The following is a 14,070-nucleotide window of genomic DNA, read 5'->3' as shown; positions in this document are numbered from 1 at the left end:
ACTGAGGTGAGCACGTTTCAAACCCAAACTCACACCCTGTTCACAATCCTGCACTCTGGGTTTTTGCTTTTTTCCCACTTAACAGCAAGAAGAGTGTGTTTCCACGGGATGTGCCTCACCACCTCCTTTCCTATTTCTTAAAGTGTAGCCAGGAATTCACCAGCAGATTCAAACAGGGAGCCGCTTTAAAATGCGGGTTCCTAGGCCTCCCCTAACCCCGTAGAATTATTCTCTGAATATTGAACATTTTCCCCAGGTGATCTAGATAGACCACACATTTTGGGAACATTCCCCCCACACAGTGGCTCTCGACAGGACTTCATGCTTACATACTGATATCCAGGCAGAATTAGATCCATAGCTGAGAAGGTTTAGAGTCAGGGCCGGGCACTGGCGTTTTACTTAACGCTGGCTGATTGACATGCAGTGAGGGTAGAGAGCGTCTCCCATACACATCTAGGGCTTCCCTGCCAAGACTGGTAAAAACACATCTTTCTTCTGGGGTGAAGATGCTGAAATGTTTTATCACCAGGATAAAGACCCACTTGTGACACATGGTTCACCATGATCCAATTTTGACTTGGCTTTTTGCAAAGTTTTATTTCCTAGTTTAAAGTCTTAAGCTGTTGGGGTCTTCCATGTTGTGGCTCCAGCATTTGAGCCGCAGGCAGGCTGCAGGAAGCTCCCTGCTCATTCTCAATCTTCTGAGGGAGAAGGAAGATCTGTGTGTCCCCACCTCACACGCATCCTCTTTATTGGTCTGTATTAAATTCATGGATAATGAGGGTCCCTGAGCTGAGACATCTGTGTAAGGATCTTAATTCTGTTGCCTTTCTGTGCCATTTGCTGCTGCTGATAGGAGCTAATGAGAAACTCCCTGAATAACGTGTGTTCATGAGGCCTTTTGGCATCCAGGAGTTAACAGTGAAAGGAGCAGGCACTAGGTGGGGAGGCTGCAGTGTGGGTTTGCAAGTGACGGGCAAGTCCACAGCCTTCATTTTCCAGGAAGAGGCAGAAAACCCTTTTAAGTTTCCTTAAAGCACACTGCGGTTTAGAATTGGATTTGTCCCACGCCCTCTTCCTGAGCTGCTTTGGCAAAGCTCGACATGAGGCAGGAGGCTGCGGGGATTCATGGAAAGCAAAGATGATTGACTGAAGCAGAGAACTAGATTCTAGCTGTGGCTGAGTGACCCAGGCAAGCGGCCCACTCTCTCTGTGCTCTGAGACCCCCAATGGTAGAGTGAGAAGAACACAATCTATTTTCTGATTAAGGCAGTTGATGAAGGTGAAAATAGTTGGGAGCAACTGTGTATAAGAAAAATGTCCCCATGCAACTGCCATCCCCCGCCTCCATGAGCCCACTTCGTTGTCTCATAAAATTTTATAATTCTATGGCATTGAAAGGCATCCTGACGTTTAACAGCTCTAGTCAACTTCAAACTGTTTTTTTTAAAACCCTGGAACCAACTTTCGAAAGGAAATCTAATTCAACAGTCCAAACAAACAAAAGAGATCAAGGCAGACATGCTCTGTATGGAATGAGGTGTGGTAACCCCTCAAATTCTCTCCCACCATGCTGCCACAGAGGTTGGCCCCTGAACTGGCTCTATGAAACCCTTGGGGTACCATGAAGCACAGTTTGACAACCACCGATGCAACCCAATTCCTCCTATTTCCCAGATGAGGAAACTGAAGTCCAGAGAGGCAAAAGCCCAGGCTACAATCAAGATTTGTCAACTGCACGTTGAGGGTTCTTTGAGGAAACACAGTGATCAAGCATTGGTTGGGTATCTTGTCCCAACCTTGGGCAGCGAGAGGTGGATGGGCTAGAACCAGCCAGGGTAACTGCATATGTGTAGCTTGGTGCTTGCTAATGATTCGGGGCCCTTGGTGAGGGAAAAGCAGGGAAATCGAGCAGGGTGGAGGTTGGCCTGTTCAAGGTGATCCCCATGGCTGTACGTGGCACGTGGCTGTGTGCACAGCAGCATGGTGTAGCAGCTGAGAACAGGGACTTGGGAGCTGACTGCCTGGATCTGAGTCCCAGCTTTCACCACTTCTTAGCTGTGTAACTGGCATAAACCACTTAACCTTTCTGTGTCTCAGTTTTCTCATGTAGTAAATGGAAACAAAACGAATCCTTAGCTTCTAGTGTGACTGGAAGGAACCATTAAGAATATCCCTGGCCAGGCACGTGGCTCACGCCTATAATCCCAGTGCTTTGGGAAGCTAAGGCAAGAGGATCATTTGAGACCATAAGTTTGAGACCAGCCTAAGCAATATAGTGAGACCCCATCTCTACAAAAAAAAATTTTTTTTAATTAGCCAGGCATGCGAGATCGTACCACTGCACTCCAGCCTGGGCCACAGAGTGAGACTCAGTCCAAAAAAAAAAAAAAAAAATTAGCCAGGCATGGTGGCGCATGCCTGTAGTCCCAGCTACTTGGGAGGCTCAGGCAGGAGGACTACCTGAAGTCAGGAGGTTAGTGCTGCAATAAGCTGTGATCACACCATTGCACTCTGGCCTGGGTGACAGAGCAAGGCCCTATCTCTAAAAATAATAGTAACACTACATAAATAAAATGAGAAAATAAAATTTAAATAAAAATCTGTGCTTGGCACATAGTAAGTGCTCAGTAAACACCAGCTACTATTATAACAGGAGTTCTGAGACCATGGACTGGCAGCTTGTTCCTGGTTCCTGCCCCCTCCCATCATCCTATAAAAATAACTTCTAGGGAAGATGGGGTGGGTGGGGGGAAAATGAGGAAGAATCGAGAAGAGCGTTCTGCCTTCAGCACTGTGCATCGTGCCTCCTCAAGCGGTTCTGTGCAATCTGGGTCACAGCGGAGGCTCCAGAGCCTGCAGGCTGCCTTTGGCTCTTCCTTGGGCAGGGCGGCACCTCTCTCGAATGGAACACAAAGGGAGAAGCTGCTATTTATAGCATTGTATCTCAGAGCACTCAGGGTGTGGCAGGAGTGACAAGGGCCATGGGGAGAGTCAGCGTTAGGTGCCTGCCAGGCAGGGCTACCAGGGGCCCTTTGGGTGCTGTGATGCCCAAGTCCCTCCCATTGACTCTCCCCTGCCATGTATGTACACAGCTGGGACCCAGCCCATGGAGGGGTGGGTGGGGTCCAGCTCTATCTGGGTTCACTGGCTGTGTGTCTAGAGGGAGTCCTCATTTGAGGAATGAGCAAGGAGATGACTTCAAGCTGGTGGGAAGTGACCCCTCCCCCCACAAAAAAAAAACCCAAAGTGGAAACAGGATGCCACAGTTGTCATTCAGTTGTGGTCTGAAACCAGTGGCGTCATGTGGCACCACCTGGGAGCTTTCTAGAAATGTAGCACCTCAGGCCCCACCTCAGACCTGGTGTTTCAGAATCTGCATTTTAACAGATCCCCTGTCATCTGTGTGCACATTAAACTTAAGAAGTGCTAGGGTCATGCATATCAAACATGGGTTCTAGGGGGTTTTTGTTGTTGTTTTTTTGAGACAGAGTCTCATTCTGTCACCCAGGCTGGAGTGCAGTGGCGCAATCTCGGCTCCCTGCAACCTCCGCCTCCTGGGTCCAAGTGGTTCTCCTGCCTCAGCCTCTCGAGTAACTTGGACTACAGATGCTCACCACCAGGCCCAGCTAATTTTTTTGTATTTTTAGTAGAGATGGGGTTTCACCATGTTGGTCAGCCTGGTCTCGAACTCCTGGCCTCAGGTGATCCACCAACTTGGCCTCCCAAAGTGTTGGGATTACAGGCATGAGCCACCATGCCCAGTTATGGGTTCTAGTTTTGGCTCTGCCACTTCCTAGCTGTGTGAGCTTGGGTAAGTCATTTAACTTCCCTGTGCCACTTTCTTCACCTGTAAAATGGTATAAATAGTAGTGCCTCCCTCCTGGAAGTGGGTGGCAATGCACTTCATGCCATGCTAAGCATATAGTGAGTACCACCGAAGTGTAAGCTGTTATTATGCATGACTTGACACTCAATGTGCTTACTTTTGCTAGATACATGTGTGGGGAGTGAGCTGCTGTCATTCATTCATTGATTCAACCAGCATATACAAATCCTCACTACAGCCTTGGCACTGATCCAGCACTGGGCACACAGCAGGGAACAGAACAGACAAGGTGCCTGGCCCCGGGGAACTCATAGCCCAGCAACAAACCAGAGATTGTTTCACAATCAGCTAATTACTTAATGCAGATAATCCCTGTAGTTCATTCCAAAGTTGACCAGTGCTATGAGGAAGTACCAGGTTGCTAGTAGAGTGAATAAAATTGGTAGTCAGAGGAGGCTCTCAAGAGGGAGTGCTATTCTAAAGAATGAGGACACTCAGGCCAGGCGCAGTGGCTCACGCCTATAATCCCAGCACTGTGGGAGGCCAAGGCAGGTGGATCACGAGGTCAGGAGATCAAGACCATTCTGGCCAACATGGTGAAACCCTGTCTCTACTAAAAATAGAAAAATTAGCCCAGCATGGCAGTGTGTGCCTGTAGTCCCAGCTACTCGGGAGGCTGAGGCAGGAGAATTGCTTGAACCCGGGAGGCAGAGGTTGCAGTGAACCCAGATCGCGCCACTGCACCCCAGCCTGGGTGACAGAGCAAGACTCTGTCAAAAAAAAAAAAAAGTGGATACTGCAGGCAGGGAAAATATAAAAGTGTGTGTGTATGCAACAGAGAGAGACAGAGATCACAAATGTGTGTGTGTGTTACACAAGGAACTGAATGTGCTCTGATGCTGAGGCAGACAGAACTGAAACTGAAAGATCAGTGTAACTAGAGCAATGATTCTCAAAGCCATTCTTGAGCATGCATCAGGATACCTTGGAGGACTTATAAAATACAGATTGCTGGATCTCTATCCAGCCAAATTAGAATCATTTAGCTTCCAGGACATTCATTTTCAAAGGGAAGTCTTCCTGCATTCTGTTCACCCTCTACCCTTTCCTTAAACTGTCTGCGCTTGACAATTTCAGGGTAGAATTTCTAATTCAGTTGGGCTGGGGTGGAGCCCAAGAATTTGGTTGGGTCATTGAATGTCAGGAGAGGAGGGGGTCAAGGAAGACCCCCGCCCCCAACCACAGGGTTTGTGGTTTGAGCAAGTATATAGATGGTGGTGACATTTCCCAAGACTGGGAAGCAGGTTTGCTGGAGCTGGAGATGGAGAGCAGCCAAGATGAAAAGTTGAGTTTGAAAGGGTAAGTTTGAGATGCCTGTGAAGACATCCAAGGAAAGGCATCATGGAGACAGATAAATAGATCTAAATAAATCTAGCGCTCAGAAGGCAGTTTCTGGGAGGAGGTGACAGGAGACAGAAAGGACTAGATAAGGTTCTTAATCCAAAGTCAGTAGAATAGATGGGACTTTGAGGGGTGTGGGAGGGGGGTCTTTGGTATTCTGAAAATGCGTCAGAATTTTATGTGCATGTGCCTTTTCCTGAGGAAGCGTTCACAACTATCATCAGACGCACAACAGCGTATGACTCAAAGAAGGTGAAGACTATCAACCTGACACTGTGGGATATGCTGGCGGTCCCCAGTCCTACAAGGTCCTTAATTACCTTGTCTCTGCTTCCAGGCGCCTGGTGGACCGCCTAGAAAACATGAGGAAGAACGTGGCTGGAGATGGGGTGAACCGCTGCATACTGTGTGGAGAACAGCTGGGGATGCTGGGCTCTGCCTGTGTAGTATGTGAGGACTGTAAGAAGGTACCATCATCCTCTTCTCCCTTCTTCCCTGTGCAGCACATGCAGAGGGGAAAGTCCTAGGCTCCAGCTGTAGGGGTCACTGAGTCTTGGGGGTGGAGCTTGGATCCTGAAGATCACTTGCCAGGATATGGCTTTTTTCTGGGTTGCTTCCATGCCCTACTGTCTTCCAAGGTAACCCTGATCCTGGTTCCTCCCTGGAAGCCACTCTGATCCTTCTGTCTGTTAGAGCTGAGCTCCATCCAGGGTGAACTAGGGAGCCTGTGGCAGGACATGAGCAATGATTGAGCCTGCAGGTATCCTGGTTGTACCTTAGCAAGTTACATGTCAGTTTAAAGAGCATGCTAAGCACATGTTTATACTTGTGTGTATGTGGAATGCTTTCAGTTTTCTTGTATCCTGGGTTATGATACAAGAAACTTAGAAAGCCAAGTTAGAATCATTTAGCTTCCAAAGCATTTGTTCTCAAAGGGGAGTCTTCCTGAACTCTGTTCACCCTCTAACCTTTCCTTAAACTGTCTGCACTTGACAGTTTGGGAGCAGAGATACAACTGTCCTGGGGTCTGCCGGACTCCAAGAGTTCAGCTGAACAACCCAGCTGGAGACATCTATAATATCTTCATCTCCAGCTTGATGTCACATTTGACATGTAGAATGAACTCTTGTGAAAAGTTTATTCTGAAAAACTTGCTAGTCAACTCGATAGCGAGAATTTTGTGACCCATTAAGTTTTCTTAATTGTCTTAACTTCCAGGAAATTCAATAAAAAAATAGTATTCCATCACACAGCCATGGCATTTTCTCAAATAACTTTCTTCTCCTTAGGGAGTTAAACTTCTAGTCTTAGTCTAGGTTGTCTCAGGTCCGTTTTGGAAATAAAGACGAAATAAATTAAGACACAAAATGGATATATGGTCATTCCTCTTTAGAAAAAAGTATGTCAGTGTTCACCCCAGTGTGGATGATGAAAATTCAGATCCCACAGGGACTCTTAAAGAATTCCTTCATCCAGTGCTTGGGAATGACTCAAGTTCTTGTTATTGGAAATAAGACTCAAAATGGAGTTTTATTCTAACTGGCCTTGCTCATGGAAGGAAGTGTGAGAAATGGAGGCAAGTTCTTCCTCTTTATATCCACCAAGAGAGAGTGGGGGGCTACATTACCATGCCGTCCGTGAGCATGGCTCATCTGAGTGTGTTGGCTGTGTTTCATCCACAGAACGTCTGCATCAAGTGCGGAGTGGAGACCAACAACCGCCTGCATTCTGTGTGGCTCTGCAAAATCTGCATTGAGCAGAGGGAGGTGAGTGCCCCTCCTTTCTTGGCCAGCTTAACAGATGCCTTAAGAGGTTTGTATGAAAGGACCCAGCTCAGCAGTGAACATTGACAGAACAACCTCAGAGTATTTGGATGAATTATTTTCTCCTCTTCTGCTTCTGTGAGTTTTTTTTCTTCTTTCTCATCTGCTCTTCTTCCCTCTCTGTTCATCACCCTCTGGCCTCTGTTCTTTCTTTGACCCCATTTCTCACCTTATGGGTCTTCCTCTCCCAACATCTTTCCTTTCTCTCTCTCTATTCCATTTCTTATTTCCATTTTTTCTTTCCTCACACTCTCCTCTTGTTTGAGCCCTTTTCTTCCTCTAATCCTTACTGCTTTTTTCTCCCCTTTCCTCATTTTGTTGTTTCTCATATCTTCACACACTTTTCTCGGCAATTTCTCTTTACTTTGTCCCTCTTTCTTTCTCCCATGGCATCCTTCTCTTCCCCAGTCCTACTTCTTACTCGTCTTACCCCAGTTAAGTCCTTTCTTCTTCTCCCAATTTCTTCATCCCCCACCCACTGCTGCAAAGTCCTGCCTTTGAGACCATGTTTCAATAACCGTGTTCTCCTCAGTTTCTGTCAGGGGCCTGGCAGGAAAGCATTGGAACACTTCAGTAGGATAATCAAGGGCTTGATGAAGGTGTTATTGACAAAGGTGCGGGCAGAGCTAAGAGGAATCAGCAAGGGTTGGCGAGTCACCCTAGCACCAGCAAAAACAGAGTTGCTGTTTCCCCTTCTAAGACTGAAGAGATAGAGGAGGGAGTGGTTACCAGACAGGAATATAGGTGTAGCCTAACAGGAATGCAGTCACTGTCCAACTAGCAGTGGGTTGGGGGGAGCCAAGGAAATAAATACCACAGTCCCACCCTCCTCTTTGCTACAAACTCTTTATTTGCCCAGAGAACTCTTCAGCAATCCAAGCTTTCAAGAGGCTTTTTTGTAATCCCTGGTGCTCTCTTTGACCAAATAAACCTGAAGACAGAGGTCAAGGTTTATTTGGTGGAGTCCAGTTAGTGCAGTCCATACTGGTCAGCCTCCTGGGGCACAGAGCAGGGTGGAGAATGAATCTGATGGGGCAATGGAAGATGTTTCACACACCATCCTAGGTGTGCTGCTCTGTCCTGACCCACAGGGCCAGGAGAAAGGCCAGAGGTCTTGGGGAAGTTGTAGGTAGATCACCCTCTTTACAACCACCAATGTAGTGGAGAGCATGCCACATTTAAGAGATGGAAGACTTGGAATTGAGCCCTTATTTTTCCATTCTCTGGCTGGGTACTGTTGGACCAGTCCTTAAGATTTTGGATATTCCCTATGCAGCCATAAAAAATGATGAGTTCATGTCCTTTGTAGGGACATGGATGACACTGGAAATCATCATTCTCAGTAAACTATCGCAAGGACAAAAAACCAAACACCGCATGTTCTCACTCATAGGTGGGAATTGAACAGTGAGAACACATGGACACAGGAAGGGGAACATCACACTCTGGGGACTGTTGTGGGGTGGGGGGATGGGGGAGGGATAGCATTAGGAGATATACCTAATGCTAAATGACGAGTTAATGGGTGCAGCACACCAACGTGGCACATGTGTACATATGTAACAAACCTGCACATTGTGCACATGTACCCTAAAACTTAAAGCATAATAATAATAATAAAATAAAATAAAATAAAATATTTTGGGTATTCCACTTCCTCCATCCAAACTCCACTTTCTTCATGGGTAAACTCAAGCCCTTTCTACTGAGTTTTCAGGGTGGATGGGCTGAATAAATATGAATTGTGCAGGGCTCTGTAGTAATAAGAAAAGTGTGCTGGCTATTGTGTCAGTGTGCTTTGGATGAGGAGGAAAGATAAAAATGGGCACTCATGAAGGTAAGAGCAACAGCGCTTGGCTGCCACATCTTCAATCCCTGTCTCTCCTCCCCCAGGTGTGGAAGCGTTCTGGAGCATGGTTCTTCAAAGGCTTCCCCAAACAGGTCCTCCCACAGCCTATGCCTATAAAGAAGACCAAGCCCCAGCAGCCTGTCAGTGAGCCTGCTGCCCCTGAACAGCCTGCTCCTGAGCCCAAGCACCCTGCCCGGGCTCTAGCTCGAGGTAGGACAAAACAGGTGCTTCTTTCAGAACCAAGGACAGATCTTAGCCAACTGGTCTACCTGAGGGTGGCCTGACATCATGTCTGTGTTTCCACCCAGTTGTTGCACGGTCAGCTTCTGGACTTGGGTCTAGGACTCCTATATCTCCTTCATAGTTCACCATAAATCCTTATCAAGAGGGTAGTGCAGGGAACTCCCCAGCAACGCCAAGCTGCCCAGAGGCTTCGTTGTCATCCCTGGTGGAATATCTAGTGTACAAGAGGTAGGAATTAAAATTAGGAACTGAGAGAGACTTTCACCACCAAGATCATACTGGAGCCTGGGAGAATACTCAGCTTGCTGAGAAGGCCTTCCTGGACCCTGATATTTCTCCTACTATCCATAAGCAAGTCTGATTTGGACTAATTAAAAGTGAAAGATGAATAGAAGGAAATCAGTAAAAGAAAATTACTGCTACTAAATTGCTACTATTGACATTATCACTATTATCCAAGTATTATGATTAATTATTAAAATGATTAAGAGGGAGAAGCAAAACAGTAAAAATTTTAAAAAGCAACCATAGTAAAAATACATTTTAGTTGGACCAGACCACTAGGACTGACCAGATAAAGCCCTTGCAATAATTTCAACTGATGCTAAGTGATAAAATCTGGACTAAATTACAATTCCAGACTGAGTGCAGGCGGTACTTCTGAAAGGAAGGGTACAGCGTTTTTCATAAGATAACTTATCAAGGCACTTAGCACAATGCCTGCCACCTAAAAGGCATTCAACAAATGTTTCCTTCCTGACAAGGCAAGAGCAAATTCTACTCCTTGCAGAGAATCACCAAATTGTCAACATATATTGCATCCCTGAGGAGTCCCCAGTTTTCACCACTAAAAACTTCCTTCTTCCTAGTTCTTCTAGGCTGAGAAGGCTGTATAGCACAATTGTTCTTTGTAAAGCCTGTGTATGCTCATATGTGTTTGTGCATGCAAAAAAAAATGTTAAATTGTAAACAGGAGCTAGATCAAAGAAGAGGTTGGGAGAAAGATTTTAATTTTTAAAACATATTCTTGGGCAATAGTCAATGAACCCCTTTGTAGGCTTCTTAAGTACTGGTTTTCCAGACACCAGAAAACCAGTACTCCTCATAATTTGTGTTTTCTTTCTCCAGGTGACAGTGAGGATAGGAGGGGCCCAGGTCAGAAGACAGGTGGGTTCTGCTGACTCTGTTTTGTCATTTGAGACACGAATTCGCCTAATTCCCTCGATGCCCTTTCTCTACTCAATTCATGCTCTTCTTTCCAGGCCCTGACCCGGCCTCTGCTCCTGGGCGAGGAAGCTACGGGCCTCCCGTGCGCAGGGCCTCCGAGGCACGAATGAGCTCATCTAGCCGGGATTCAGAGAGCTGGGACCACAGCGGGGGTGCTGGAGACTCCAGCCGGAGCCCAGCAGGTGAGCAAGATGGGCAAATCCAGAGACAGTTCTCTGGATAGCGAGACTCAAAAAGAATGAGGGGACTGTGTTTTTATTCATTTACTTAGGCAGCACTTATTGAGTCCTACTGTGTGCCATGTTCTATTCTAGATACTGGTTCTAGTCTATGGTAGAGGAAAGACAGGATTCAGAAACAATTCTGGCTCTAGACATCCATAATTTTGGTTAGATCCTTTTCTTGCTGTAATACCATATGTCAGAAAACATGATTTTTTTGTCCCCGCCTCAAAAAAAAAAAAAAAACCCTGGGGGAAAAATGCCCCTAGGCTTCGAACAAAGTAAGGATGCTTCACTCTCAAAGATCTCTCCAAGTCTCCCCTTGGCAATGGCCTCTGCTGTCTGGGCATATGGCATAGGTCAGCATGGCCAGTATGTCACTGACAGGTGCTCGTGTTGGGTACCTCACATTTCTGGCCTCACTCATGGTGGGTTTATTTGGCAAGAGCGCCAATTGGTAGGAGTCATTGAGCACAGGACTTTGAAAGAAATGTCTACCATATTGGAACATCTTTGTTCCATAGCCCCTTGTCTGAGACCTCAAAGCAGCTTCATTTCTTTTGCAGGAAGGGGCTGTGTCTGGGTCTAAGTCAGAATGGCTGAATATTCAGGTCCCATGTTGACATCTGGCCTTCTCTTCCTGAATTGTGTGTTTGTAGCTTAGCACTTCACTTCCTCTTATTGGCAACAGAGCTGGGCATGTACCTTGTGCTTCATCATCTGCCCAGACCTCCCCCATGACAATGAACCTATGGTTCAGATGAACAGAGAAAGAGGAATTTCTCAGATCCTCAACATCATGAAATATTTATAGAGTGTTTACTATGTGCCAAATGCCATCTCAAGTTCTTTTACATATATTATCTCATTTAATGTTTGCCACAACTCCAAACTCCACGTATGAGACTTCTGTTATTCGCATTTTACAGAATGGAGAAACTGAGCCTCAGAGAGGTGAAGCCACTTGCCCTAGGTCACACAGCTGATAATTGGTTAGAATGAGAATTAATTCCATGTATGTCCAACCTCAAAGCCTGTACTTTTTCTCTTCCAGAGGTAAAGTTTCTTTTGGCAATGCCTTTTAAAATTATTTTTTAGTTGTTGTAAAATATATATAACATAAAATCTGCCATTTTAACCATTTTCATGTGTACAATTCAGTGGTGTAAAGTACATTCACACGGTTACACAACCATGCCACTATCCATCCACAGAACTTTTTTGTCATTACAAGCTAAAACTTTGTATCCATTAAATAATTCCACACTCTTCTCTCTGCCCAGCCCCTGGTAACCACTATTCTTGATTCTGTATCTATGGTTTTGACCACTCTAGGTACTGCGTATCAGTAGAATCATACAGAATTTGTCCTTTCATGACTGGCCTATTTTACCTAGCATGATGTCTTCAAGGTTCATCCATGTTGTAGTATGTGTCAGAATTTCTTTCCTTCTTAACCCATTTATGCTGGAGGTTGCAATTTTTTTGTGTGAAAAACCAGACTTTGACGGTGACTTTGAGCAGTAGGATAAAAATAACTCCTACAAGCTTAGCGTTCCAATAATGGAACATAGGGCATAAATTAAGAATACACAATATTCTATTGTGTATTTATATAGTATACTTATATACACACATAATATAGTATACATATATATACACACATAGTATACATATATGCACAATAGAATATATAGAAACATAGTATATATAACATAAAACATAATATACTATATAGTATATGTTGTATATTATATACATATAGTATATACACACAGTACATATACTATATATAGTGGTGTATATGTATATACATGTATATATGCATATATATAGTGGTGTGTGTGTATATATATATTATATATACTACATTTTGTTTATCCATTCACCCATCAATGGAAGTTTGGGTTGTTTCCACCTTTTGACTGTTGTAAATGCTGTTGCTGTGTGCCTGACATACAAATACCTGTTGCATTCCATTCTTTTGAGTATATACCTAGAAGTGAAGTTGCTGGATCATATGGTAATTCTGTGTTTCATTTTTTGAGGAACCACCATACTGTTTTCCATGGTGGCTGAGACATTTTTAGATTGCCGCCAACAATGCGCAAGGGTTCTCATTTCTTCATGTCCTCACCAATATTTGTTGTTCTCTGGGTTTTGTTTTTGTTTTTAATAATAGTCATCCCAGTGGTGTGAAGTGGCATCTCCTTGTGGTTTTGACTTGCATTTCCCTCACGATGAGTGATACTGAGCATCTTTTCATGTGCTTTTGGCCATTTGGATATTTTCCCTGGAGAGACAGCTATTCACGTCCTTTGAACACATTTTAAATTGGATAGTTTGTCTTCTGTTGTTGAGTCATAGAAGTTCTTTATATATTCTGGATATTAATGTCTTAACAGATATATAATTTACACAGTTTTCTCTTATTTCATGGGTTGTTTTTTCACTCTTTTAGAGTGTCATTTGATGCACAGAAGGCTTTTATTTTGATGAAGCCCAGTTTTTTTTTCTTTTCTTGCCTATGTTTTTAGTGTCATGTCTAAGAAATCATTGCCTAATCTAAGATCATGAAGAAGTTCCTTTATGTTTTCTTCTAAGAGTTTTATAGTTTTAGCCCTTACATTTGGGTCTTTGATGCATTTCGAGTTAATTTCCGCATATCAAATCCTGCTTTTAACGTCTATGTTATTTTGTCTTCTGAGGACAAAGACAGTCATAGGACATTTCTGAACTGGATTTGAATCCCCTGTCCCTCAGGAGTCAATGTAAATGTTCTCCTTGTCTAGCTTCTAGCATCCACCTGTTCCACCTTGAGCTGGATTAGCTGCTACCTTCTCTGAGCTCCCGGGGTGGTGAGATGCAGCCCTAATGCAGGACTTATCACTGTCTAAAGCATTAGAGCCTGAATCTCTCTCCCTCGTAATACCAGGGACATGTCTCTCTCCATTAATTTATTATGTTTCCAAATATTTGGAGCATCTACCATAATTTTGTCTCTTGCTCACCATTTTCCAGCCTATACTAAGATTCTTAGTTGATTATAGGCTCTCAAATACTTGCAGATTTGAATTAATAATCATAATAGCAACTTAAACTTATTGAGCATCTACTCTCTGCCGGGTATGTGATTAAACCCTTCGCATGGGTCATATGGATCCAATCAACAGCTCTTTTTGGATAGGTACTATTGTAGTCATCTTCACATAACAGATGCAGCAAAGAGAGGCTAAAACAATCTCAAGGTCACATAAAAGTAATAGCGGGGCTGGTGTTTAACCCAGGCAGTTCACGTGCAGAGCCAGTGCTCCTAGCAGGTCTGTTATAAGTTCCACTTGAGGGACTGACAGCAGCTCAGTAAAACAAATTCCCAGTAAAACTCCCTTGTTCCAGGGCTTAATCCTGGAATCTCAGGGTCCTCCCTCACACACAGTGTGGAAATCCCTTCAGAGGTCTCTGAAAGGGTTTTGA

The 14,070-nt window shown here is 44.5% G+C and overlaps 1 protein-coding gene across 3 annotated transcripts in view; it reads left to right on the top strand.

Annotated features, from left to right (window-relative positions):
• The window catches only part of RPH3A (rabphilin 3A), a 319,863-nt gene that overhangs the window by 278,263 nt on the left and 27,530 nt on the right, over window positions 1-14,070 (top strand). For all 3 annotated transcript variants that reach the window (XM_032168616.2, XM_058425445.1, XM_032168615.2), the window contains exons 6-10: window positions 5,571-5,700; window positions 6,916-6,999; window positions 8,950-9,115; window positions 10,277-10,315; window positions 10,411-10,557. In XM_032168616.2, the coding sequence (XP_032024507.1) occupies window positions 5,571-5,700; window positions 6,916-6,999; window positions 8,950-9,115; window positions 10,277-10,315; window positions 10,411-10,557 (566 nt within the window). The remainder of the gene's footprint in view (window positions 1-5,570; window positions 5,701-6,915; window positions 7,000-8,949; window positions 9,116-10,276; window positions 10,316-10,410; window positions 10,558-14,070) is intronic.

The sequence above is a fragment of the Hylobates moloch genome, unplaced genomic scaffold (assembly GCF_009828535.3).
Source record: "Hylobates moloch isolate HMO894 unplaced genomic scaffold, HMol_V3 SCAFFOLD_12, whole genome shotgun sequence".
Classification (NCBI taxonomy): Eukaryota; Metazoa; Chordata; class Mammalia; order Primates; family Hylobatidae; genus Hylobates; species Hylobates moloch.
The sequence above is the reverse complement of the archived record's forward strand: the minus strand, read 5'-3'. Positions and strand labels throughout refer to the sequence as shown.